The 27,038-nt window shown below is 29.7% G+C and overlaps 7 protein-coding genes across 10 annotated transcripts; 5 read left to right on the top strand and 2 right to left on the bottom strand.

Annotated features, from left to right (window-relative positions):
* Positions 1-86: 86 nt before the first annotated feature.
* Positions 87-644, top strand: Bm17132 (Uncharacterized protein; the record flags this gene model as incomplete). Its single annotated transcript, XM_043082849.1, has 2 exons — positions 87-197; positions 624-644. 2 exons carry the CDS (start codon positions 87-89, stop codon positions 642-644), a joined length of 132 nt encoding a protein of 43 aa, XP_042938783.1.
* Positions 645-2,397: 1,753 nt separating this feature from the next.
* On the top strand, positions 2,398-3,806 carry Bm8407 (Uncharacterized protein; the record flags this gene model as incomplete). Of its 2 annotated transcripts, XM_043082848.1 has the most annotated exons (3): positions 2,398-2,575; positions 3,277-3,357; positions 3,532-3,806. In XM_043082848.1, 3 exons carry the CDS (start codon positions 2,398-2,400, stop codon positions 3,804-3,806), a joined length of 534 nt encoding a protein of 177 aa, XP_042938782.1. The 2 variants fall into 2 exon arrangements, with proteins under 2 accessions (XP_042938782.1, XP_001896537.2); XM_001896502.2 differs by lacking the exons at positions 3,277-3,357; positions 3,532-3,806 and having other exon boundaries at positions 2,398-2,595.
* A 4,803-nt stretch (positions 3,807-8,609) lies between these two features.
* Bm13355 (Uncharacterized protein) lies at positions 8,610-8,895 on the top strand (the record flags this gene model as incomplete). Its single annotated transcript, XM_043082847.1, has 2 exons — positions 8,610-8,732; positions 8,866-8,895. The coding sequence occupies 2 exons, from the start codon at positions 8,610-8,612 to the stop codon at positions 8,893-8,895; spliced, it is 153 nt and encodes a 50-aa protein (XP_042938781.1).
* Positions 8,896-9,419: 524 nt separating this feature from the next.
* Positions 9,420-12,554, bottom strand: Bm8411 (Uncharacterized protein; the record flags this gene model as incomplete). The annotated part of the gene is made up of 5 exons (XM_043082846.1): positions 9,420-9,488; positions 10,711-10,861; positions 11,560-11,636; positions 12,150-12,341; positions 12,492-12,554. The coding sequence occupies 5 exons, from the start codon at positions 12,552-12,554 to the stop codon at positions 9,420-9,422; spliced, it is 552 nt and encodes a 183-aa protein (XP_042938780.1).
* Positions 12,555-14,003: 1,449 nt separating this feature from the next.
* Positions 14,004-18,680, top strand: Bm8412 (Uncharacterized protein; the record flags this gene model as incomplete). Of its 2 annotated transcripts, XM_043082844.1 has the most annotated exons (12): positions 14,004-14,095; positions 14,370-14,457; positions 15,147-15,227; positions 15,399-15,500; positions 16,082-16,160; positions 16,621-16,757; positions 17,135-17,287; positions 17,547-17,652; positions 17,832-17,928; positions 18,054-18,112; positions 18,295-18,386; positions 18,630-18,680. In XM_043082844.1, 12 exons carry the CDS (start codon positions 14,004-14,006, stop codon positions 18,678-18,680), a joined length of 1,137 nt encoding a protein of 378 aa, XP_042938778.1. The 2 variants fall into 2 exon arrangements, with proteins under 2 accessions (XP_042938778.1, XP_042938779.1); XM_043082845.1 differs by lacking the exons at positions 14,004-14,095; positions 14,370-14,457; positions 15,147-15,227; positions 15,399-15,500 and adding an exon at positions 16,905-17,061 and having other exon boundaries at positions 16,103-16,160; positions 17,148-17,287.
* A 1,106-nt stretch (positions 18,681-19,786) lies between these two features.
* Bm8413 (transcription factor dpl-1, putative) lies at positions 19,787-20,483 on the bottom strand (the record flags this gene model as incomplete). The annotated part of the gene is made up of 2 exons (XM_001896497.2): positions 19,787-20,209; positions 20,391-20,483. 2 exons carry the CDS (start codon positions 20,481-20,483, stop codon positions 19,787-19,789), a joined length of 516 nt encoding a protein of 171 aa, XP_001896532.2.
* A 1,475-nt stretch (positions 20,484-21,958) lies between these two features.
* Bm8414 (Uncharacterized protein) lies at positions 21,959-25,681 on the top strand (the record flags this gene model as incomplete). 2 transcript variants are annotated; one of them, XM_001896496.2, is made up of 10 exons in its annotated part: positions 21,959-22,089; positions 22,426-22,687; positions 22,798-22,895; positions 23,147-23,231; positions 23,319-23,410; positions 24,228-24,477; positions 24,650-24,739; positions 24,854-24,976; positions 25,242-25,349; positions 25,436-25,681. In XM_001896496.2, 10 exons carry the CDS (start codon positions 21,959-21,961, stop codon positions 25,679-25,681), a joined length of 1,485 nt encoding a protein of 494 aa, XP_001896531.2. The 2 variants fall into 2 exon arrangements, with proteins under 2 accessions (XP_001896531.2, XP_042938777.1); XM_043082843.1 differs by lacking the exon at positions 24,854-24,976.
* Positions 25,682-27,038: the final 1,357 nt, after the last annotated feature.

Below are 27,038 nucleotides of genomic sequence, written 5' to 3'. Positions count from 1 at the left end.
ATTCATGTATTCATTATTTTCCATCAGCTATCAGTGATCAGTTCTTTTTTCCTTTTTTTTTTTGCTTTGATTGATTATACCAAAATATGCTTCAATTGCTAATCATTGGTTATATTATTTATGAGATTATTCGCTTGTCGAATTTACCGGATGCTGGAAGTTATGTCACATCACAACAGTCACAACAGTCAATTCCGGTTTCTTCTTTTAAATTCTGTTTTTACATGTTTTCTTCTTTGAAATTTCGATATGATTATTTAGTTATCTGAAAAGGAAATTTTACATTTTTTGATAATTTTGAAATGGCAAGACTATTAGAATGTGCATTTTTGATAATTTGAAATGAATTCTTGTATGGCAAGAATTTCACTTCTGAAATTCTAAAACCCTAGAATGAATAAAAGTAAAAGACTGTTTTATAAAATACTAGAATAACAAAATTGCTATTTTATAAAACGAAAAGTATAGCAATTAAAAAGTTTTGATTTAGCAAGTTTATTAATCCTTATCAGATGAACTTTATCAAATGCTTTAATGAATAATTAATTTAAATAGTAAAAGAAAAAATTTAATTCGTTACTTCCGATTACTTTATTATCGTTATTTATTCATTCATTTTTTAGCCCGAAAAGAAAGCAAAATAATTGAATATGATGAAAAAGAAAAAAGAAAGAATTGAATATATTCATATATGAATCATAAATTTTATTTTTCTAATGAAAAATTTTAAAGTATATTTTTTTCTAAATATTCAAAAAAAATTTTTTTTAAAAAAAAAAGGAAAAATTTTATGCTCATAAATAAACAAAGTGTTATGAAATAAAACAAATAGCGATATTTGCGTTAAAAAACATCTGTAATTATGTAGTGAAGTAAAAATAAAAGCAAAAAAATTGTTTATCTAGTCATATTTGTTTTCTGATGAGATAACACTTAAACATCTAAATGAAACTAAATGAAATGCGAATTAATTATTATGCGTTTTTATTATGCGAATTAATTATTTATGCAAATTAATTAATTCATCAATTTGCATAAGTAAGCTTTGGCTTATTCATTAATTAGCAACATCTTTTCCTCTCTTTTTCTTTTATTGCTGCTAGTAATTCACTATGATATATATTTTAATAATTAGCACATAATTTTTTGAGGAAAGAGTTTTCATTTTTGATTATATTTCTTATATGATATTGAGAAGTGATGGAAGATAAAATCACATTGGTAAAGCACCAAGAAAATGAAATGACATCAAAAATTAAATTAGTCATATTTACTGAAATAATAAACTTACCCGAAAGCGATAACAACTAAGCTGATTAGGACGGTTTTTGTAGCATTTAAATAATTTACTCCCGGTTCACTCTTGAAACGAATTTCTAGTCGGTAATTCTGATTTTCTGTGAAGTGTTAGGAAGTCAATTTTGAGAGTATTTGCGAGGAATAAAGGAAAGCTAGTAGGGAGAGTGGTCAACAGGATTTGATCGGATTGCGCGAGATATTTTGATTTAACAGGTTAATTGCGAAAAAAGTCACATTATTGTACTGAAGGTATAAATTAACTTATCCTAGATGTCACTCTTTGTGTTTCATATAGAACCATGCCGGTGGTTTCAGTGGTTAAATCTGTGGCTAAAATTGAAGCTGCTTGGAAATTATGATATCAGGAGATTCTCGATGCTCATGCTGGCTGACGAGTACCATCGATTGGGAAGGTTGGTTACTAACTTTTTGCAGCTATTAAGATTTGACATTTCATGAACATTTTAGCAAAATTGTTTGCAAATTCTCACATCGCACTGTATCATCCGTGACACCTATTATGTGTTCCGGTGATTCCCAATTTGGAGTACTTTTCATTAATGGTATTTAATTTGTGTTGTGTTGATATTTCTCATTGCATAATGTATGATAGTTACGTATTGTTATTGCAGGGTTGAAGCGATTCACTACGAAATTCGATAAGTAGCGTATACGATCGTTTTTCAATATTCTCACGTTGATTTTGTGATGTTGTTAAAGAATAATTCATCAAATATAAGTGTTTACGTTTACTGTTATGTGGTATGCGATAAATTGCAAATTAGCATACTCTGACAGGTACGACAGAAAAAATTTCCTTACGTTGTTGAGAAACAACCAAATATAAGTGGTACGCAATCAAATGAGATTTGAGACTAATTTGCTTCGTAAGTTCTTAAAGAATAATTCATTAAATATGCTTATTTATGAGCGTTTATTTTTTATCTGCATATTTAACACATAACACTGCGTCCGAGATATCTCGTTCCGACTTGTGCTTGTATCATGGATGCTCAAGCTTCTTCGCGAGTGTTGTATTGCAGCAGTACCGAGCAAAGTAGATCCCACAGATTATCGTCATATCGATAACTATAGAAGATGAAGATTAGAGGACGGAGAAGATCATACGGTCCAGGCGTCATCAAGGCGCTTGTCTCGCCTCAATGCAGAATAGAATATACGACACGAGCAATAGTACGAGAAGCCATCATTGCTACTTTGATTATTGCTGCATTGTCAAGCTGGTTTCTAAGTTATGCCTTTCAGAGATATCCACGTACATTGCTTAATTCATAGTGTTATGCTCGGTTTACAAATAGTGTAGCCGAACATAGAGTATGTCGTGAAGGGTTTGTTGGTTGATATTCAAATTGTTTGCAGTACAGTAGAAAGATTAATAAGTCTTTATTTTTCGCAAGTAGTATTAATAAACAGAGCAGTAAAAGAAGAGAAGAAACTTATAATAAAGAAGATGGGAGGGATTGATATTGGTTAACAGAGAGTAGTCGACAATAATAACAATGAATAATTTTGTTTATTAGAATTGAATTTATATAAGTGAGGATTGGACGTGTCTAAGACAAAATTATGTGTTAAGAATTGGAAGTGTTTACAAATTTACTTAAAATCACATGAGTAATAAATCTTAAGAAACTAGATTTAAGGAGAGATTGTTTATGATATTATGGGATTGTTTACAATTAAAAAATGATTAATTAGTTTTTATTGGTTTTAAATCTTGAGAAACTAGTTTTATGAGGAGTTAGTTTATAATATTATGAAATTAGTTACAATTGAAAAATGATTAATTAGTTTTTATTAATTTCCCTTCTTATTATTTTAGATAGAAGTTTTCGCGAAATTATAATTCGCGACAGAGTATAGAGGAGATGTAAATTTCGACTAAAAATGACTGCATTTTCAACCTTGTTTACTATCTTGTGGTATTCGTCATCTCTATATGTTTGTGTGATTAAGTTTATCATGGAGAAATCATTTGTTGGAAATTCGTGGTGATTCATTTCTTCAACAACTTGTTCAATATTGTTAGAGATCCAGGTAAGAAAAATCAACATCTGTTTCATACATTTTATCATTCATTTCTCTTCAATTTTAAATAGCAAAGAGAACGAAAACCTTTCATTCTTCCATCTTAATTCGCTCAGTGATATTTATACTTGGTAAACCCAGTATTAATATGTAATATGCATTATATGAAAATATAGATTCCAGGTAAGAAAAGTCAACGGATAAGAATTCATCAACACATAGCGCGAGGTTGTGAACAGGCTGGAAAAAAATCACAGATACCTGAAAGCGATGAGTGCTCTTGTATATATATTAATTATAGTGCGCATGATTTTCATGAATCATGTGCGAGAATAGATGCTACTTTACATAGCAATGTAAGTGTTCGAGATCATGGCGATATCACTGTTGTTATTGATTATCATGATCCTTTCCCCCTTCTACTGGCAGTTAGATCAAGCAAGACCTCGAATGGATGAAACATTCAGGATGATCAGATGGAAAATGAATTTCCACCTACTAAATCTTCACTTATCTCTTGTGCTTAACATGTGTAAGCGCCTTAGGTACGTTTCATGTTATAATGACGAACCATTAATTAGTTTTTTTTTTTTTTTTTTTTAGGCTCCTTATCTTATTGTTTTTTATACTTCTTATTATCTTATTTCGGGCTGCAATGTTTATTTAGGGTTTAAGTTTAAAATCTATCGAGGAGTGTAATAGCTAACAGTTGAGAACTCATCTGATTAAAATTGACCGGTCTAGTATATTTTTCGTTCGAAAGTTCCATTTATTTAGCAATGTAGATTGTATAAGATTTAAAGTGCTTAATCTTTATTTAAAACTTTACTTTACTTAAAGTGCTTAAAAATCAATCATTAAGGTCATTTAAGTCAGGATCTATGCTAGCTGGAGGTGGATATATAAATGAAGCTCACGATAGTAAAACCATATCATTAATTTCCATACTGAAAGATTGCTTGAAAGTCAGCAAAAAATAATTAATTAAATCAAAATTTACGTTTTTTTATAGGTGAATCACATCATTTCTAACATTGTTGGCACTTGATTAAAACTTAATTTAGCAGAATTAGAAATTTTTCAGTTTTAAATTTACAAAAATACTTAAAAATTGTCAAAATTTCCTGCATGAAAAATCTTCATGAATGTATAATGCTCAGACATGTCCTTTGTGGCTGTCTTTAAGACAAATAGTACATTTCTTTAATACCTTGAGACGATTCAGTCGAGCAGTGAGAATAGTGTAGATCTCACGATTACAATCCCAATGATTTCGACTGCAGAATTTACATGGTCTTCTTTTCTTTATTGTAATTTTCGAAATATTTTGATTGCCTTTTATTATTGACAATGCTGAAGCTCCTCCGAGGTTGTATCGTCGTTTATGCTCAGGTTTGGTAGTTGTAGATTTAATATTGATTTGAGTGAGTGAATGTTGGCAGTTTCTATCTGCTCATTATTCACATTAACCAAAAAGTTTCTTAATTTGAGAATTATCCCTTTTCTTTCGTTTATATTTTATTTAATATCCATGATGGTAATTTATTCTCGACCAAAATTTCGATATTCGAATGATCGAGGCTTTCTCCTAACGCCTCTAACTGGCGTAACAGTCGTTCTATATTTTCAATCCATTCTCTTTCATTTCTTTTAATGAATTGTAGTTCATTATATAGTATGATGTCGTTACCATTGAGTAATCGCTATATTTTTCATTTAGCAGTCTTCTTATAACTTGGTATTACATCATATCCAGATATTACTTCTAAAGCTTTTCCTTTGAGGCATGAGTACAAATAATTCAGTTTTTGTATTTCTGGAATTGTTTGTGTGTGGACTGGTGCATTAAAACTGCTCCAAAATTGTCGCAATTGCCTAGGATCTCCATCGAAAATGAGGAAGATTCATATTAATATTCGACGAAGGGATAATTTTCACCTCTTCTTTCGCCAATTCCTTGTCAATTCATTTGAGAGTCGCTTGGTATTTTAGTCAGCTTCGTACTGTATTGTCAGCATTATTATCGCTTCCTTTCCTTCATGCAATAATTGGGATATTTCTTGGTCACCTTCTGTTTTATATTTTTTCTTTATATTTTTCTTCTTCCTCTTCTCTTCTTTTCATTGTGACGGTTTGTTGAGTTATGTGAACCAATTATCATTGATTAATTCGAGCGTAGTTGCGCATAAATGAATTCTTTAGAGTTTATCTTCGAGTAATGTTTTTCTTATTATATAAAAATCTTCCTTTTCTTCTAGAGTCATACCTGATTTCGGAGATTTGATCTCTATTAAATTTATTTCTTTAAGAAGATTGACTAACGTTTCTTTTGCAATAATGTTGCTAGAAATGACTCTCGACTCGTGGCACCAAAATCATTGGTTGAGGATACACAAGGATTGTTTATTTCAATTGTAGAGTAAGTCGTTGTTTATTTTTAAAATTGCTTACTTTCGTAAAATTAAAGATAATTGGATCAGATACTCGAATATTTATGATACAGCAGTGAGATTAACGTATCTTTCTTCTTGAAAAGTATAATGTATACTACCAACAGAAATGAAAAGTATAATACCAATAATCTGAGCAGAAAAATTAGATTTAAAAAAAAATAAAAAAAAATTAGATTTTTTTAAGATTTTTTTTTTTTTTTTTTCAAGGGGAAAGGAGTTGAATTTTGATTATGACGGTTATAGTCGTTAACAAACCATCTTGTTCAATACTGTTGTATTAATATGTGTAAAACCTACGATAAGATTAATGAGACAAGAATATGAGATGTTTATATTAAGATAACGGCTTAAGCATGCATGGGTAGATTACATGTATGAATGGGAGTTAATTTTACAATAAACATAAAATCACATGGGTAATAAATCGTAAGCAGTCAAATTTATGGAGAGGTGATTTATAATACCACAAGATTCTTTACAATTTAAAAAATGATTTATTATCTTTATTAGTTTTTCTATATATTAACATTATTATTTTGGTTAGAGTTTTCGCGAAATTATAATTCGCGACACATCTCCGTAATTGTACTTGTTTGCGACATTATTATCTTAATCCTGGTTAGTTGAACATTTCTCCACTTTATGGATTTCTTCTTTTGCTGGATTCCTATTTGGATGTGTTTTTCCTTCTTATATGATGTGTATTTTTTTTTTTTTTTTTTTTTTATCGCATGTGTCGAGAATTTTTTGTCACATAGAGCACTATTGTGAGAAGCTTTGCAGTAGAAACGTCTTACTTTTTGCTGCATTCTTTGCCTTGATTTCATGCAAATAGTGCATTTCTTTATTTCTTTGAGACGTTTCAGTCGAGTATCCACTGACGAATACGTTTGACATTCACTGTCCCAGTGGGTTCACTACAAAATATGCACGGTCTTCTTTTTTTAATTTCACTATTTTTTATCGAGGAGTGAGAAATCTCACTTTCATTTTGTATAGTCGTCAATATAGAAGTTTCATTATGATTTTTGAATTCTCCTTCTTATATGAGGTGTATTTTCTTTCCGTAAGAGTAAATGAGAACTGATTTCTTACTTGCTCGTTCATATTGATTACGTTTGAAGGAATTTCCTTAATTTCATTGTTGACCATTGGCTTTTGATCATTTTTTGTCGAGTATCCATCGAGGTAGTCTACTCTCGATTGTGTTTTAAATGCTGTAATGTTTTGAGTTCTCTCCTAGCATTTCTAACTGTCAGAAAATTCTTCCCATCTTTTCAATAGTTTCGATCCATTCCTTATCGTTTTGTTGGATTGATTGTGGTTCACTGTACATTTCACTGTAATTTCATTATTGTCATCATACTTTTTGGTCAATATTTGGCGCACAATTTCATAATTTTCTGGGGCAACATCAAAGCCTCTTACTGAATGTAGTGCTGTACCTTTTAAGCAAGAAATTAAATAATTCATTTTTTGGATTTACGGGATATCCTGGGAATATACATTTGAACCCATTCCAAAACTCTCTCCATTGTCGGGGTTCTCCATCGGAAGTGGATAAAGATAGTTGTGGGAGGTTAATGTTTTTCCATCGGGTTCTCCATCGAAAATGGAGCTGTGAACGATAGGATGTTAGCTTTGTCGATTCCGTTATTGGCGGTTTAGTTTGATTTCATTATTAATTTCCCTTTTGTACATAGTCAACAGTCTCCTTTGCTTCGTGCTTTAAAATGAAGATATTTTATTTACTATTTGTGCTTAGCTTTACTCATCTTCCTTTTTTGTTTTGGATTTTTGGACACATTCTTCCACTACTTATTTAAAGCCTCGATAGAGTTAATGTACATTTGCAGTCGAAGAATTTTTTCATCTATGAATCGATCTTTGGTTTTGTTAGTTTGGAGTTCTTCGTGATTCGGTAAGATTGGATCTGGAGATTGGATATTCATAGTTTTTACCTCATTCAATAATCTTTCTAGACGGTTTTTTACAGGTTTGATGCTTTCAATCAAAAGTCATTGTAATTCGTGGCACCAAAATTTTTTGTCATGAATTTGAATCAACTTTTTGGTCAGAAAAGTAGATGATTTAGGTTAGTTAAATTTATTTGAGTTATTTTAAGTTTGTAGGACTTAACTGAATATTTGTTTCTTATCTGCAAGCGAGATGGACTAATATATGGTTTATTTTCTTTATAAATGTGATTCAATACAACAAATATATAATCGGATAATTGAAACAGCGAAGGAATAAATGGTACTGTTGAGTAGGAAAATGAGAAGATTGCCACCGATCCTTTTTTATTAACTTATTAGAAAAGATTTTTAAGGATGTAGAAAGTGAGCTGGCTTATCAGATTAACATTTACAATGGAGAACAATGAAGACAGATATACATTTACTATTTGAGATTTAGATAAAGAATTCATTGTTTCAAAAAATGGAGTATAATAAAGGAATAACGAATTGGTTTATAGTAGTGAATCATTAGCATTATTTTAAACACTTAGTATACAATAAAAATTTTTTTTTGGTTTTTCGACAGTTATTGAGGTAACTGAATCAAACTGAGTCAGTTTGATTGGTGAAGATCAGGTGAGCTATCTTAAACCCATATATTATAACTTAGGAACGCCATATGCATACTTATTCATTAGCTGTCACTTATAGAATAACCGTAATGGCATGAAGAATATGTGAGTACTTATTTCATTTTGTATAGAAGAAAGATATTTTAGATCAAACCGAATTTTGCTCGTTTTACTGGATATTCGAAGATGATACAGCAGTGTGTAACGTTGTTGCGATGATCTTTGGTACTGATTATTCGTTTCAATTTCCAATTGTTGAAGATGGTAATATTATACCTGTTACTGATAATAAAGTTGATCTATATCTGCATATATTTCCACCACAATTATTACCAATGGTTTGTTTTTTTCTTTTAATTTAAAAATTTGGTATTTTCAATATCAATTTTTTTTCCTTTCATGAATCATATTTTTTCCCTTATTCTTGCATCTTTCATCATTTTCCTCGAGCACAGCTATTTATATTTGCAGAATATTTTGGCTGCAATAGGTCTTATCTAATGGGTTGGATCTATAAGGCCTGTTTCTGAAATGCAATCTCGATTTTACTGTGAAGTATTTGCTGGCCATTGCAAGTTACGCGTAATCGTAATATCAAAACGGATGTTAAGAGAAGAAGGAAAAAGAAAAAGAGAGATTTCTGAAAAGTCAACGACATATTTTAGTGGTTTATCATGATCATATCACATAAAAAACTCACAAAATAAAGCAAAATATTATTTTTATTCACTTAAGATAGATTATGTAACCCATATGGATGAACTGGCGAAGATGGTTAGTGTGAAACCGAATTTGATGAAACACTGGTTCACTGATCCTTGTTATATATTGTTATTTGAAGGCTTGCACCATAATAGTTTAGATTAAATGTTAATTTTAGTTTCAATAAACTGGAGAATATGCAGTTTGCAAAATTACAAAAGTAAAACTAATTAGATATGTTTTTGTCACTAATATGATCAGTTTTATGCTCTTATGGAAAACTTGTGCTTTTTTCATGAATTTCTTCTAAAATTTGACTCTAATTACCTTTTCGGAATCAGTAAAATGGTCTTGTCACGCTTTCCAATATTCTGCTTCGATAGCAGTACCTTCTGCAAACATTGTTGTATATATAACTTTAAAAAAAACTTTTGACTTATGCAGTAGAATCTTTCTGCTATAACTCTGACCACTGACTTTTTAATTATTGATTTGATCATTTTACTTTTTGTGAACTGGAAATAATTTGTAGTCTTCTTTTAGGACCCATATGCATGGGTTAAAGCGTGATGCATTGTTAGGTATGGCGAGAGAGAGAGAGAGTGTCTATATATATATGCATATAGACACACATGACAAACTACTGAGGCAATAAAATCAAAACTGATTAACAAGTTTTTATATTATCTTAACATGATGAAATTTTAATATATTTATATATTTTGAATAAAGCAGTTAATTTCGCATATTTCGAGATTCATCCTATTTTAATTCGATATTTCTATTATCGCAATATGGAAACCGGTAAAATTTTGGATGGTCTTGAAGTTCATTCTTGAACATCAAGCTAACAAATTATTTGACAATATAACTTCTTTACATTTATCGCTGAGCTAAATTCCAGCATTTATTTATAAAAACGCTTTTTGATGTACCGTCAATCAGTTCAACCAGTAGATAGAAGGGTACTATCATCAGTTTAATTACCAGATCTGTTATTAAACAATTTTTCTTTTCAGTCTGATAGAAGTAGTCTACAAAAAGATACTGTCAATCACTTATCAGTTGAAAATTAGTTATTAACTGGATGATTAATTTTAATTAATTTGGTCATCTTATACTGAAAATTCTTAGTGTTGAGCATTATCTCTTGAGATATATAATAATAGGATAGCGTATTTTTTGAAAATTTTTATTCAAAAATTATTTTAGTTCCGCACAATACTTATTAGATTAATCTGTTATCATAATATTTAACATTGGCATCTGAATTCTTATTATTATTATGACTAAAAAATTTTATCAATATTACATTTAGCAGTTATTACATTCAGTTAAGCAGTGCAGTCTCTGTGATGCTACCAATGCCACTGCTATTCCAATTTTTGATCTATATATAATGATATCATCAATTAAATTCGAAGTTTTTGGAGATCAATAAATACTTTTACTTCAATATTCACTATAGATCTAGTTTATTGAAATTTATATATACAAAATGTTAAAGCGTACAGACTGTTGAGGCATATGATAGAAGATATATCTAATGTTAAAATTTCAGGAAAATACTTTCAAACTTATTCAAAAGCAAAAATTAGAGCTAAAAAACGATACCTTACTGACTTCTCGCACCAAATATCGTGGTCGAGGATCAGATGCCCCGTTTTCCTCAATGTTATTAAGCATGCTGATTGTAGCAACCAAATCAATCTGATGACCGTTATGTAAATCTGATATATCATGCGCACCTTTTTCTAATATGATGCTAAAATATTGCTATTTTAGAATACTTGCTACAGTCACCATGTAGTGATTACAGTTTTATCACTCAAAAATTTAAATATCACCTAGAATTGTGTCAACTGCGCTGAATTCGACTATTACTAGTGCATGTTGGTGGAGTAAGGCTTTCACATTCGCCAGCACTTTTCTTGCACAACTCAACGACACACTGATAATTCAGAACTGAAGTATCACTGAACTTATATCCCCACCTTTCCACCACTGTCTATAATTCAGCATCTAAAATTTGTTCTCAATAATTAATTGTTAAAAACACTGGAATGCAGCTCCTGAAGTTCATTTGCATTTTTCAATATTTTTCACTTGTATTTTTTTTTCACATTCTAAAATTTCATGTCAGCTTTGACTACTAATTTGTAAAAAAGGATTTAAAATTGTTGTTCATTGTATAAAGGAGAAAAATATATTTTGTCAATAATGTTATGATGAATTAGAACTATATAAAAAGCATGCGGACTAAACCTATAAACATGGTAAAATTTTTTTTCAACAAAATAGTTTTGATCCCATTTTACAATAATGTAATTTGTTATATTTTAAGAGTAAGGACCTTAAAATTGAACAAATTTCTGTTCAACTATCACTCCTTCGCATCAAAAGATTTAAGAAAATTATGTTATATTGGTTCCCTTTTTATAATTTATAAAAACATAGAAATACTTCACTTTTTTCAAATCTCCATCATATTTCACATCAGGTTGAATAATTGGATCAATAGCGCATCTATCCAAATCAAGCTGAAACAATTAAAAATTTCAATTTATTAACAACTTGTTAAATATTAAATAGTTCAAAATAAAAATAGTCAGGTACCAAGTCATATCGCCTTCCTCGTCCATCGTTAACGAAGCATGAATGTACCAAAAAGCCTTGTGTGTCACCGTCATACTTCCAAACATGATAAATTGACTTGGTCGTAACTGTAATGTATTATTTAAATTGTTTAGATTTGATTCTTTTTAAAGAAGTTGTAAACGTCTAAACTTGATTAGAAATGTTTAATAACAATTTATTTTCAAAATATTTTAGAATGATCAAATCGTTTTCTCCAAAACATTCAATTCATAAAACCACCGGTTTGATAACAATAAATCAAATTGGTGAATTGGCACAAACAAGTAACCAGTAGGACACTACTAGGCGAGAAAAGTTTATTATAAAAGTAGGTTATTTCAATAAGTTATTTCAACTCTGAAAAAATTTCATTAGTATGAGCTAATTACAATTCTGAAAAAATTTTACACAGCTACTGGTCCATCTACGCTTTCAGCATGAATGCTATATGTGCAAGTAGGCATTTGTACCGCATCCATCAATTCAGTAATGCCAATTGATGACATATCCACATCTGATGTTAACCGTTTGATATTTCGGGAAAAACACATGCAACGATAGACACGATCAGCCCGCGTTACAACGATTGTAAGAAAGAACATAATACCCTAAAATTATGTAATACAGTTAAATTCTTATATGGAAGTCTTAAAATGTTTTGTGAAAGAAATTTTGTGCTGCATTATTCGCCAATATACATTGCTAGATAAAATGAAATCAAAGTAGCAGACATAATTATCGAAGCTTCTTAAAGTTACCTCCAAAGAACTAGTAACTCGCTGCCGTTGTTGCATGGTGCAATCACCATTTTGAATCAGCATTGAAAATTTATTCTGATCGAATTTGATGCAAAATTCCTGGAGCATCGGTCATCATCAGCTAGCCCACGTATATACATACGTCCGGTAAATGGTTTTCTGGTTCTGAATGTTAACGATACCATGGTATCCTCACAACCTACCTGAATATAAAAGAGGTATACATGAATTACATAGCATAGGTCATGTCATAATGACAGGATCTGCTCAATTCTAGGTAAATCCATTGTTACCAGAATAATAACGATAGCAAGTGAAGTAAATAGTTCGACTCTCTTATAGCTTTAACTGCTTTAACTATAGTTGCTTTGCTAGCAATAGGGGATACGAATGATTGAATATAATGTCAATTAATTTTGATAATTAAACAGAAAGTATCTAAAAAAAAAAACATTTAACTGATATTCAACTGACATTTATAAACAATATTCAAATTTGTCCATCAGTTTCATCATTTTTTGATGTTAACTAACATTGTTCATCACAATACATTAAAGTAATAGCTAAGAAGCTTTACACTGTTCAAAAAAGGATTAAATGCCCATGCTTTATAATGCATCAACGGTTAAAAAGTTTTAGGATTTGTTTTGCGATAATCGATCGATTGGTGTATTTCAGTAAATAAAATTTGTTTAATAGAAACGATATTATATTGACAATACATAATAAAAAAAGAAAGCTAGTAGGAAAAGCTCACCACTGGACTTCCTATCAATTCGTTATCAATTATAGCAGTTAATATAACATTCATGAGATTATATATCAGAAATAAATTGATGATATGACGGACTTTCGAAATTTGCATAATTTTGAGCATCTATTGTTTAAAACAATTCACATATAACTCAACTATCCCAACGAGGCATATATAATGATAGCTGGGCTATCAATTAGGCTCTAGCCTTATTGAGAGAGAGATATGATGCTAGGGCGCACTAAACAGCACCACTTTTTGATAGGATCAATTAATTAATATGTACATATATTAAGTCTATAAATATTTATTTACATTGTATACTATATCAATCATAAACGAATTTGATAGAATTTAGCATTCAATTTCAGGTATTTTGTCACTTTTATAATATGTAACTAAAGATCTCAGACTTTTCTAACACATTATTTGTATTTGAGTAAAAATATAGCTTTATACTCGAAATTTCACATTTTGATGTAACCTTTTATCAAATAAATAATAATCAAATCTTAACACTTGTCTTTCCTCATTAAACCTTTATATAACTTCAGCATTTCCTCCTTACTTCGTTTCCTTTAATTCTAAAAGAAGAAGAAAACACTTTTTTAAGCAAATAGTCAAATGTCCCATTAGTACTTCCCATTAGTTTTGATAATTTTATTGTATTTATAGTGCAGCAAAAGTTGAGGAAAATATTAAATGTCTTTGAAAAGTCATATTCTTACCGAGGAATAGTATGAAGAAATGTCAGTGAAATGTCAATCGTCCTGATTGCGCTCTTTCTTCTTGCTGTATCAAAGAATCTTCTTACCACCTGGCATCTCATTTGCATTAATGAATCTTCTGGGTAAATCGTCACTTCTAATGTTGATTTATGTTCAAACTCCGTGAATTCTGATAATTTTGCTTTGCCTACATATGACATAAAAGATATTTATCACTGATAAGCAAATGATATCGCAGTAATGCTTCTGGTTCCAATATTTATTGAACATTTGGAGTGCAAAAAAAGTAAAAGCTGAAGTGAATTCTTCTACTACGCTCATTCCAATGCAGTGTATTAAGGGAACACTGTTCTTCATAAAAGGACATTGAGAATATCTATCATTTGTTTGTTCCAGCTTGAATGAGAAAAGAATATGCTTTGATCTCAACAAAGGTCGCTTTGTTGATCCGAAAATTGGCCGAAATTCGATTTATGATATGGAAGTCAGCCTTAAACAACAAGAAATCTCACTAGGCCGAACTCGGAGAAAACGTACTTTTTTTGCAATTCGTAATTCTTAGTCAATGATTTGCAAGTTTCATTATTGTGATTCTATAAATAATTACTAGTCAGTAAATTATTACGATAAAAAATTTTTTTCTTTTGAAAGGACAGTTTGAAAAAAGTAAACTGAAGAAAAGTTCCGTCCATTTTCACTTGAGCTGAGAGAAAATTGATAAAAATCTTTCTTTTCGTGCTTGTTTTGCAAGAAGAAAATAAATGTCTAAAATATGCTGCATTCGTTTTCTGAAAAAAAAGTCATTGCTAATTGCACTACTCATTTCTCTTTTTTTTCGAAATTTAAACTGAAATTTATCAAAACAATTTCAAAAAATCTTTTATTCCTGTAATGTGATTTTTGCTAAATAAAAGTTCAATGCATATAGATTCGATTTTTTAAAATCTATTTTTGATGTCTCTTCCAAAAGAAAAATCTTTGTTGCACTTTTTCTATTATTTCCCACAAGGCATGCAGTATAGAATGCAATTGAGCAGAATGCAAGTCATTGAAAAAGATATATTTTATATTTTCAACTAAAAATTTATTTTATATGTATATTAATTATAGCACGAGCATGCCATGGCTATAATTTTTATCGCCGCTGCCAAAAGAAGTATGCAACACATTTAGGAAGGTTGGAGTGTCGATACGCTAGATGTTCCGTTTGCATTACGGAACACTTACATCCTGGTTGCCCCTTCTGTCACGCCGGTAATTAGTATTCATCTTATAGCCTTTTCCTATATATGCAAGAAATGAAAGTAATAAAAAATTTAAACTTAGGGATTACCTGGTTTTGTTAAAATCTCGATTTAAATTAATTCTCAAAATTTTCTTTCAATTAAATTTAAATTTCAAAATTTGGAATAATTTTTGTTGCAGAATCAATATTTTGCGCAGCAATCGAAACATGCTCTTGTCCTCAGAGAGCTGGCTATGGTATCTGGGATTCCTGTAGGACGCAGCTCAATAGTCGATACTATGGTATTTCAAAATCATTATAATTTCTATTAGATATCTAATTTTAGACTTTTCTATTTTAAATGTTTAATGTAAACTGAAAAATGGCTAAATAATTACTAGTGAATTCCTTCTTTCCCTTTCACTCACTCACAAAGTGATATTTGAAATTGAAAATTCGATACTTTTGAATTTCATCACTGGAAACCTTTCCATTTCCAGAAAAGGAAAATAAAAATAGTTTGTAGATATTAACGCAACGAAACCAAAAAAGAGCAAAAGAGACATCAGAAAAAGAATCGCTTTAATTGATATATACATTGAAGAATTTCAATTACTTCAGTTATAATCTATTCCGAATCTCTCATAATTTTTTTTTAAGGAATGCTTTGGAGAATTCTTTTTATCCGAAAGAATGAGAAAAGTATTTTCTACTGATTTATTCGCAAATTTTTCAAAAAATCCAAAAGAGATTTTTTTTTTGATTTCTGATAAAAACATTTTTACACTTCAATCTGCATAAACTTAAAATGCAAATTTTTTGCTTGAGGCGATTTAATAAATGATATATATGCTGTTAATTTATATGACAACATAGAACAAAGGGTCGTAATACCATTGACACAATGTATGATTTATCAACTTCGACACTGTGGGATACGAATGTACGGGATGGAAGGAAAGGTATATCGAGATTCAAATACTTTCAGCATAAACTGGAAATGGATTAAAATTTGTTCCCAAAATTTAGCAAAAACTTCAATTCTTTACATGCTTTCTAAAGTTGCTAAACTTTCGGGTGAAAATTTCAGAATTTTTGCAGAATTTAATCTTTTCATTATTATCAATTATCACTAATATTCACACCTTATGTAACCTACTGATAAACTTTCAACTGGCTTATTTGCTGAATTAATTATTTACATCTTTGGATCTAAACACGTTTGATGTAAAGTGAAAATTGCTGCTTATCAGCTAATTTTATTACTTATTACAAGAATACCAAGGTATTCTTTGAACACAGTTGTAATTCAGGATTATATTGGTTGGCTAGACAATTGGAAAATTTTTGATTGGGGCATTTCTTTCCAAGTGAAATTATCTTATGAGGGAGTTCAATACTGATATAAGACGGAAACTTTAGAGAACAACTGTGGAAAATTTTCCGTATCTGGAATTCGATCATGTTTGAATAAAGCTGTCAATGGACAAAGAGCTGTTCAGGATTATATTAGTCGGTTGGGCAACTGGGGTTTTTTTGAGTGGACCATTTCTTTCCAGGTAGAACTACTTTTTAAAAGACAAAAGAAAGAGAAGTGATGCTATTAACGGTGTGTATTTCAATAAAGCACTTTGAGAAATGCTGTATGTGAATATCCGATTTATGGCTGCCTGTAGCTCCAGCTCTATTCTTATTAGCAATTTCAGGCTCTTATTATTATATTTAATATATTAAGTGCATTGGCAATGAGTATTGTTGAATATTTGAATCCTTGGCCTATGCTACTTATGGCTATATTATTATTCATTCCTATTTTTCCAACATTGTGCTCTAATCAGCACGAAGGCAAGCAAATAGATAATAGTTATCAAATTGTAAAATTTCAAGCATAAAGAAATGATTTAAAATAGGCTGGAACAATTTTGAACTGTTCTAGAAATTTGTTCTAGAAAATTTGAAATTTTTTGGTTGGACACAATTAACCTGTGGCTTCATTGAATTGTTTTGGTCCAGCTGTGTATTGCTTGACATGCATTATCACTCTAACGATTGGCGTGCATACTTTACCATGTTTACCGTATCTTGGCAGGTTTGAAATAAGCTTCTTACAAAAAGTGAATCTTTCGAATCATTGCAGTAACATTTTTTCTTATTTCGACCTTCATATTCAATAAGTTTGATGTTTAGCAGTGCTAGCCATATTTCTTAAGATGATTACTTTTCTTGTCTTGCAATAGTATTTTTATAACTGATCTGAGTCAAAATTTGAAAAAACATTTAAAAATTGCGCAAAGAATTAATTGGCATTTCATTTCATTTGATATTAAGGTAAAGAAAATGTTCTTCAGTTCATATCAATAATTCTAATATCAGTGAAATGTCCATTACTAGAAAGAATAATAAATGGTCAACGAAACCAAATAAATGCTGAAAATAGCACTGCCACTGAACCTTGTAAGTTTGTTAGAAAATAGCATTTGATTTTGATTTAAAGTACGAAATAAATGGCCACAGGAATAATCAGTTTAATTTTTTGTTTATTAACACAAATAATTAGTATCATATAAAATTGTCAAATTGAAGGAAAATGTGAATTAAATGAATGAAACGCTTGAAATTAAATGATTTTGCAGCAAGTTGTAATGTTGATTTGCGTATAGCAAAACTTCATACAATTTTAAATTTTGAAAAGCAACGGTCAGATGAAAGAAAAAAACGACGAAAAGAAAGGTAACGAAAAAGATTTTGATTATGAAAACTGAAAAAAAAATTACATAATGTTGAGGACAATTTTTATGAAAATTTGAATGAATCAGTTTTGTTATTAAAACAAATAAATGACGCCTCTTTTTCAGGTTGAAAAGAGAGGAATGCGTTAAAGATCCTAAAGAATTTCCTAATAACTTAACACAATGTAATTTGATCTCGAAAAGGAAAAAATTTTGCTTTAAATAATTGATAATAATAATAACTGGAAATTTCACGAAATTGCTAATCACAGAAATTAATTGTTGTACAAAATTAATTAGTATTAATTAGTCCTATTTTAAAGATGAGTAGATTATTTATAAAATTAGCGATCAAAGATAGTTTCAGCGGAAGAAATTGACTCGCGAACTGCAAAGGACGTTTCTGGAACTGTTAATAAAATATCGGATCTGAAAGCTACCAAAGAGCAAAATGATAAAGTATCGTTACTTAGTTCTAGAATTTTTAGTTAAAAAACAAAGCTCCAATTGCAGATCTGAAATTCGAAAATATTTAAAATAATTCTATCTAACTAATTCTGGAATAATTCATTCAGTGACAATAATTACAGCAAAAAGAAAGTGAGGGCAGAAAAAGATGAAGTGACAATATTAATTTTGAAAAGTTCAATTTCAATCAATAAAAGAATTAGATAGATATACATAATTAAGCCAAGGTTTTAGAGTTTGGCTGATATTATAGAAGATCATCGTGCTAACAAACAATTGGGCTGACATCATCATAATCAGTATTATCTCATACACGCAAACAATCTTGGCCATGTAGTGACTGTGGTTAAAATCTCAATTTCTTCTTAATCTTAATATTTAATTCTTGTATTCGAAACTAAAAAGACGATCTTAAGGCAAGTGATGGAAATGGAAAAGTTTTATTGACGCTCCAATTCGCGATTTTTCTTCACCAAAGTTTTGTATGCCACAAACTACCAACAAACGGTATTTTAAATAAAAAATATTCATTTTGGAACATAAATGTTTCAACATGAGTTAAATTCAACAAATTTCATTCTGCAAAAAAGGATAATCTGACAAATTACATGAAGCATTCAGTAATCAAAGAACAGAACAACTATCAGTAAATGGATTTACCTGTATTATGAGCTCCTGAAAGCCATTAGCACATTTAATGCATCGTAGACACGACGTCGAATGTTTTTCATATCATATTGCTGTTTTTCCTAAACAAAAAAAAAAAAAAAAAAAAAATCCTTATATAATTAAGAAGAAACAAAATATTTGTTAAGCGAATTAAAATTCTTAAACTATGATAACCTTTTCTTCTGTTTACAGTTACTTATTCTCTATTAACCTTTATTTAAATTTTATAATTTTTATTTAAAAAATTTTCATTTAAATTTTTGATTAACTCTTTACTAATTTAGACTTCCTTTCATTTTTTCCACATAGGCTTACAGCTTACTCATTTCCAAAACCATAATTTTAAAATTTTAATCTAAAAAGAAATTTCTTAAATTCAATATTTTAATCCTTTCTTTTCTATTTAAAATTTCTTTCTATTTTAATTATTTAATTCTTTCTTTCTATTTTAATTCTTATTAAAATTTGAGTTAAATTACTCAAAGATGAGACACCGCACTTTCACCTTTTCACTAAAATCTGCAAATTTGACTTCCCAAAAAAACTGGTTTCAGATAAAAACACACTGTATCTGTAGGCTGAATATCGGCCGAATCGAAATATTCAGAAACAAGTTCAACAGCTACCTAAGATAAAATAATAATTGACATAAAAAAAAATTATTATCAATAATACCATTTGATGAGTAATATAGTCAATAATTTTAAGTCTTATATCATGTTTTAGAATATAGAGAGAACTTTCTTACAATAGTTACAGAAGCAGATAGATAAATCAGCAGGAAGGCATCTCTTAAAAAATGCGTTCAAACCAATCGAAGTTAAATAAAAAGAAAAAATAATAACGCGTGCTTCATTACAATTCGTATGTCCTTTTTCCTTCATTTTCATTTTCTCACAAACTTTGGTACTGAAGTGTCTCAAGCCTTTCGATTTATCAATACTGCGAGGAAATTTCCGTATTAATTGAAGATCGCACGCATAATTATTTGATAAAGATCGTTTTGCTTGGTGTACAGACGAATTATCAGCAGGATGTGTGCCTATACGAATAACCGATATATACCGATTCGGAACTACCGTGAAAACTGATATAGGTGGACCTGCTGATGGAAGCATCGAAAATCTTCGTGTAGCTCCGGCTCCCTGAAATACATATATGAATAAGAGGGTATCTAAATTTATTTTATGAGAGTTGAACAAAATATTCTATGAGAAGACTTCATGCAATATTTCAATAAATGCCTTCTATGATTCACTAGAGAATATCAGTAATTTCCAATTAATATTCACTAGTTACGTATTTGCTCAACTGTATTAAACTTACAACATAAGTATTCTGACCAGATGATGTGACAGCTCTGCGTGCTAAGTGAGTTATAAGCTGTGATGTTGTGTTACTCGTTTCACGTTCATCCATTACTCTTAAAATAGTAGATAGAACCAATCCTTAAATACACACAAGAAAAGACCGCTCAAAAATCTGACATACCGACAAATAATGAGAACTGTGAAGGTAAATGTATCAACCAAATAAGGCTGGAAAAAATGAAACTAGAAAAAAATGATGATACATGGCAACACGTTCAAGACAGAATAGCTACCAATAACTTGTTGCTGTTCGACGAAATATTTTCTAAAGTTACAATTGATTTCTAAAAGTCCCAACCTGTTCTTGAAATAACTAGAACTATTTTTTCCTAACGAAACTGTCGAGAAATAACAGCTGAAGTTGGAAGTATTTAGAACAATAGAACTGAAAGAAAAAAAAACAAAAAAAACACAATCATATTAACAAACATGTCCTAAACACTGTTATCGACATACTTAACATCTACTTTCACTAACATTTAGTACGAAACAGGAAAAAAGTCTAAAAATGATAATCAATGATAACTATTAGTGCCGAATGACAATACGATTTCCCGAAAAATAATTACCGCTTACTACATTAACTGATCTTATATCTCCAATTTTCAAATCAGGTAGGATTAAGGAATTAGAACAGAAGTATAACACATTCCGGTAAACAACACAGTTAACATACAGTGATACTGGTGAAAAGCAATGTCAATAGTGATAATAGTAATAAGAGTAATGATAATAACAATAACAAATAATGAATCGGATAAATAAATAAATAATACATTGATTAAATAAATAAAACAGATAAAGAAATAAATAACACATCAATTCATAGATAAATAAGTAAATGAACAATAATAATAAATCGGATAAATAAAAGAATATATAAATAAATGAAGGAAATAGAAGACAAATAAATAATAAATGCATAAAATAAAATAAGCAATAATACTGATCTCCACAAAAATACCGATAATAAGAATGATAACGACATCGACAGAAAACAATAATGACAAAATGAAAGGCCCAGAAAAGAAAATGCAATAAAGATACAAAATAGTAGACGGAAATAAAAAAGCTTTATTAAGTGAGTAACAAGCTACTGAAATTTGGTGTTTGCTAAGCACGCAAAAACCTCTAATATATAAAGTGGGAAGCTGAAAAGAGCGAGATGAAAGACAGACAATAGCATGTCTACTCCCGATTGGATTCGCTTACATACGCAGCAAAGTTCAAATAATAATTCCTGTAAGACTTGTGTGGCAATAGTTGCATAATCCGATTTATTCTAGCTATCAAGAGCTCCGGAACGAGAAGTGTGTACTTCGTAAATTGAAACAATATATTAGAGCCTCGAGATTTTCACTTAATGTGCCTTACGAGTTACACCTTCGCTTATGTCAAAACATCCTCAGATTGTTCACTTCACTTTCTTCCGAGAATTTCCATCTTCAAATTACTTGATATTGATCGTTGTTGTCAGTTATCAATTCGACAACTGATAACAACGATCAATATAAATATTAGAGGATGGCAATCATTGCGTCATTTTCAATATTTTACACATCTCGAGAGGCAGCTTCTCTAGCTCCATGTATTACTAATCACATTTCGCTGTCGCATAACTATCGCATAACTCATCCATTCTTCCCATCCTTAAAGTTAGTCTTTTCACATCATTTTTCAAACATCATTTTCCAACATTTTCTCTAGGCATTTCATATCAGCATTAAACGATCCAAATTATTACCATCTTCCCATCTTTTTATATAAAAAAGCTTCCAGTTTTTTGAAAAAGTGATATTAAATTTTGCTAAAGGTAAGAGAGAAATTCCGAGAGTAAAAAGAAAGAAAGTAAAACCTAAAATTCTTGAAGAAAATAAAAATAAAACAGATTTTGACGATTTATTCATTAACTTTGGAAAAACTTTTTAAAAAATAAAGATAAATAATATTCACTTATAGTGAAAAGAAAAAACTGTTGACAGAATTTTCAGTTTAAAAAAGAAGAAAAGGAAAATGGAAGATCAGTTAGAAAGAGAGAATTCACCAGAAGCATTCGATGCTGAGGACGGAGGTGGAAGCTCAAGTACTGAAACAAACAGTGCAACATTGGAACGTTTACGAGAAATTTTGGAGCATCGCGAATCGACTATTGAAGATTTGCGCCAAACAGTAGCAATACTAAAACATAATATTGAGGAACAACGTGATGAAATTATACGCTTAAAAAGTTTAAACAGTAATATTCATAAGCCGGTGAGTTCATGTCTTCAGGTTTTATGGAAATGGAAATAATAATTTGTTATCAATAATGTGCTGTTTCATGATAATATCTCTTATTTTTTATTTTCTGATATTACCTGCAGCAAAATTCATCGATCTCATTACCGTTTGAACTTATCAAGATGATCTTTTATCTATGTGATGCCCTTACACGATGTCGCATTTGTTGCATTAATAAACGGTTTTTTTTTTTTTAAATGAATCTTTGGAATAATAATTAGACAAATTATTGTTACTCAGCAAAAAATGAATCAATTAGTTGATATCAAAGTGAATTTTAAAAGAATTAAATTAGCAAATCTAAGAACAAATTTTGCAAATGAATTAAGCATGATTAGCAAATGTAAGTTTTAAAAAGTGCCAGCTAATGCATATTGCTAAATAAACTTTATGAATTAAATATTAAGTATATAATTTCTTGAAAAAATTTAGATTGGCTACAGAATTGAGCAGCTGGGTCGACGTTCAGCACCTTTACTTAACAAGAGTACCGATTGAAGATGAAGCAAATAAAACCGTTAGAATCATTCTATTCTTCTATTCTCATGAGCACAAATGTATTTTATGAAATTCGTTCATAAATGTCCAAGAGAAAACATTTTAGGTTGTGATACATGCCTATCAAGCTGTTACCAATTCTCCTGCAGTAGGCGTAATTCGTACCACTAAAGCTATTCCAATGCTCTATAATTTCCGGTCATTTCCTGCGCTTTATAAGAAAATACATTTATTGCTTTATCCTAGGATTTTAATTCTAATTTTAACATGTCTTGATTTAAGAATTCTTTCACTAAAATATATGGAAATATGTTAATATTTATATACATTTTAATATGAAATCAGTAATTGCATATGCTTCAAACACCTATTACTGGCCAAGTAGCTTGATATATTACATTCACTAGATGCAAGGATTGGTCAAGTAGTTTTGTCCTTAAAATAAAATTGAGTACTTGGTAAATGGTAAAAAAATCTTGAGAAGACCAGAAAATAATATTACAGCAATGTGAAAACAATTTTGGTAGAATCTTCAACAATGCGATTTTTGGATCGTTGCAATAAGATAACAGCAGAAGAGGGCTTTTTTGCTTTGTTACGAAAATTAGAAACCGTCAAATTATGCAGTATACGAGATAATTTAAGATAAGAAATTTAAGATTTCAAAAGTTTTGGCAAAAAAACACAAATTTTTGCTTAAAAATTATACAATCAAATATTTCATTAGAAAAATTTTGCAAATTTTTACACTGATTTTTAGAGTAGATATATTCTAACTATTCTATGCCACATGTGTTCATGCATATTTATCTAACACAATATAAATAAAAAAGTCTAAGAGATTTAAATTATGTGGAAAAGCAGCAAATATCAAAAAACTTCATTGCCTAAGACTAAAAGTGGAAACTGAATAATTCTGCAACTGAGTGTTTGAAAGTAATAATTATTTTTATTTAAAAATATGATTGATGAATGGAAAATACAGTTCATCAATAGATATAATTGAATTTTTCAGTCTTGTTTATACTCTGAGCGATTTCCTCACATTGCCAAATCTTCGTACGCTCCATATCCGAGAAACACTAACATTAGCTGATGTTCCACCAGTAGATAAAATCTGCGCTCCAATTGAAGATCTTCGAATTTGCACACATCGAATGCGTATCCGACAATTGCTGACCATATGTCGAGCCTTAGCAACTACTTTGCGACGTTTAGAATTGTTACTAACTGTTATCGTGCCGGAAGGAGCTGCTACATCTGAAGTAATGCATCTATTTTATTTTGGATTTAAAAAAAAGAACAAAAACTGAAAAAAAAACAAAAATAATCAACATTTGAAATTATATTCTTCATAATAACTTCTGTGTAAGGAAGTGCGCAAGAGAATTTAAAAGTTAATATACAACTAACTAATTTGATCATTGATACGTTTAGAATCGTAGTGCTGCTGTTATAGAAGTAGCAGAAACAATGATTACTATGAAACATTTGAGTCATTTGACGCTTGCACGAGCTTTTCTTAAGGTGAGTTGACAAATAACTAAATTTATAAAATTTCAAATACAAATTTGAAAATTAAAACAAGAATTTACTTTTATTTATCTGCATAAAAAAAAAAAAAAAAAAAGGAAATTTCAGCCTTCGACAAGCGAACAAATATTTGAGCTCTTAAAAATGTTTCATTCACTGTCAACAATAACATTCGAAGCACTAATTTTAAATGATTTCATACAACTTGCAAATGTTCATCTACCGCCATCAGTATTCCATTTATTTTTCTCAGCGTTTAAAAATCATTTTTTTTTTACAGAAAGCTAATTAATCTTCATGTGAATTATCTATTAAAATTTCAGATCTATATTTTTAATTGGCAACAGCAATCATTTTCGTAAGAGCAATACTTAAATAAAACTAGAAATCATAATGCAGTTCATAACATAATAGTTTTGATGATCTAAATGTTATTATTTTGCTCGTTAAAGTTCTTTAAAGAATAATACTTAACAATTCTCTCATAATTTTTTAGGTAAAACGAATTGTCGTAACAGAATCAATCAAAATCGATCCCTCATGGTATCCACTTAATTCAGTTTCTATGGAATTCTTTGACGTTTTCAACGATGAAAGAATGCCAGTTAGTTCAATTACTGATTGTAATTTAAAACGTGATTTTCTTTTTCGATCTAGAAAAACTGAAAAAATAAAATTAATAAGTTTCAGATACTACAAGATGTGTGCCGTAAAGTACGACGTGAGATCACGTTCCAGCTTGGCCGTCTTCGTGGATTTGGTTCAGCAACTGTAAATTTCCAGTTGAGTCTTGTACGTATTTTGGCGAATAAGATGTTACCATTGCGGTTTGGAAGCCGAAGAAACGATTGCCGTGTATTTCTTTGGAAAGGACGTATCCTCACACGTAGAGAATATTTAAAGATGAATGATATAAATATTGATGGGATTATGTGACGTTTACTAAATAAATAAAAAACAAATCAATAAATCATGTCTGTTAAATTATTAATACTGATTTATCTAATGACAGTGATAGGTCAGGAAGATTTAGGATAAATCTGTCAAAGCAAACCACTATTAACTGGCTTCACTTCTTACAAATATGATTTAAGGCTTCATACCATTGATAATTTGAAGTTTAATGTTTTGTTTTACTCTATACAAGTAAGTGAAAAATTGAAATTCCAATTAAAATCACTTAGCACAACAAAGGAAGCGAATTTTATATTAAGATAAGGTACGAATGGAAATATCGCTTTCGCATGGAGCAATAAATCTTTTGTAGTTTCATCGTTTTTTTGAAAACTTTCTTGTCGGAAATATGTAAATTTCGCATTTCGATTAATTATTTTTTTTTTTCAAACCATTCTATCTATTTAGAATTTAAATATACAAAGACTGGAGCACAAGTTAATAATAAGTTGATTTGCCAAGTTAATTGCTTTGTCGATATATGTGTATGTAATGAATTAGTTAAGATTTTGCTATCCGTATAAATATAACAGGATACTTATATAGCTTTACCAGGACAAAAATTTGACCATAATTTTTGATGCGTCAATTAGAAATCCTTTAAAGATTTCTATGTTGTTTCACCTCAAACGATAATTTAATATCACAGTCTATTTCCTTCTTTTTTAAAATCTCTTACCAAGTTAGGATGACTATTTATTAAATATATTTAATATTTATTAAAAATTTTTCTGAAATTCTATGTTCAATTAAGTTCAACAATGTGAAAAGAATATTCATTCAAGCATGCCATGCATCATGCATTCACAACGATTTATCCACACTTTTAGAATTCTATGTAACAGTGAACTCACCATTATAAAATCATTATAAAATGAAATAATCCGTCTTAGAGTTTAAAAATTTAAAAACTCCCAAGTAGTTTAGCTGTTTTATTGTGAAAAGATCGATAAAGTGATTCGAATGTTCATCGTAAATACAATTATAATAATTTTATAAATGATTAAAACAACAATAAAGTTCAAGATATCGAAGCAAATTGCTCCGGCTGAACCAAATTTAGAAGTTAGCAAAGTTAAAAGTTAGTAAAGAATGGAAGGAATAATTGATTATTGATGATATTTTAAAGCGACACACATGTTCTTTAAAAATGACTAGCTTATTCAACAATTTCAAGAATCAGATAGCGTCATTTAATAATTCTATCAGCGGTAGTTAACTGTGATAAGTAATATTACTTGGATATATCGCTGTTTATCGATTTTTGGAAAAGATAATTAGAATTTTCACAGTTTGGAAAAGCCAACCTGAAATAGCGATAGCAGCAATCAATTTTTGT

Source organism: Brugia malayi, assembly GCF_000002995.4.
Source record: "Brugia malayi strain FR3 genome assembly, contig: Bm_015, whole genome shotgun sequence".
In the NCBI taxonomy this organism is placed as follows: Eukaryota; Metazoa; Nematoda; class Chromadorea; order Rhabditida; family Onchocercidae; genus Brugia; species Brugia malayi.
The sequence above is the reverse complement of the archived record's forward strand: the minus strand, read 5'-3'. Positions and strand labels throughout refer to the sequence as shown.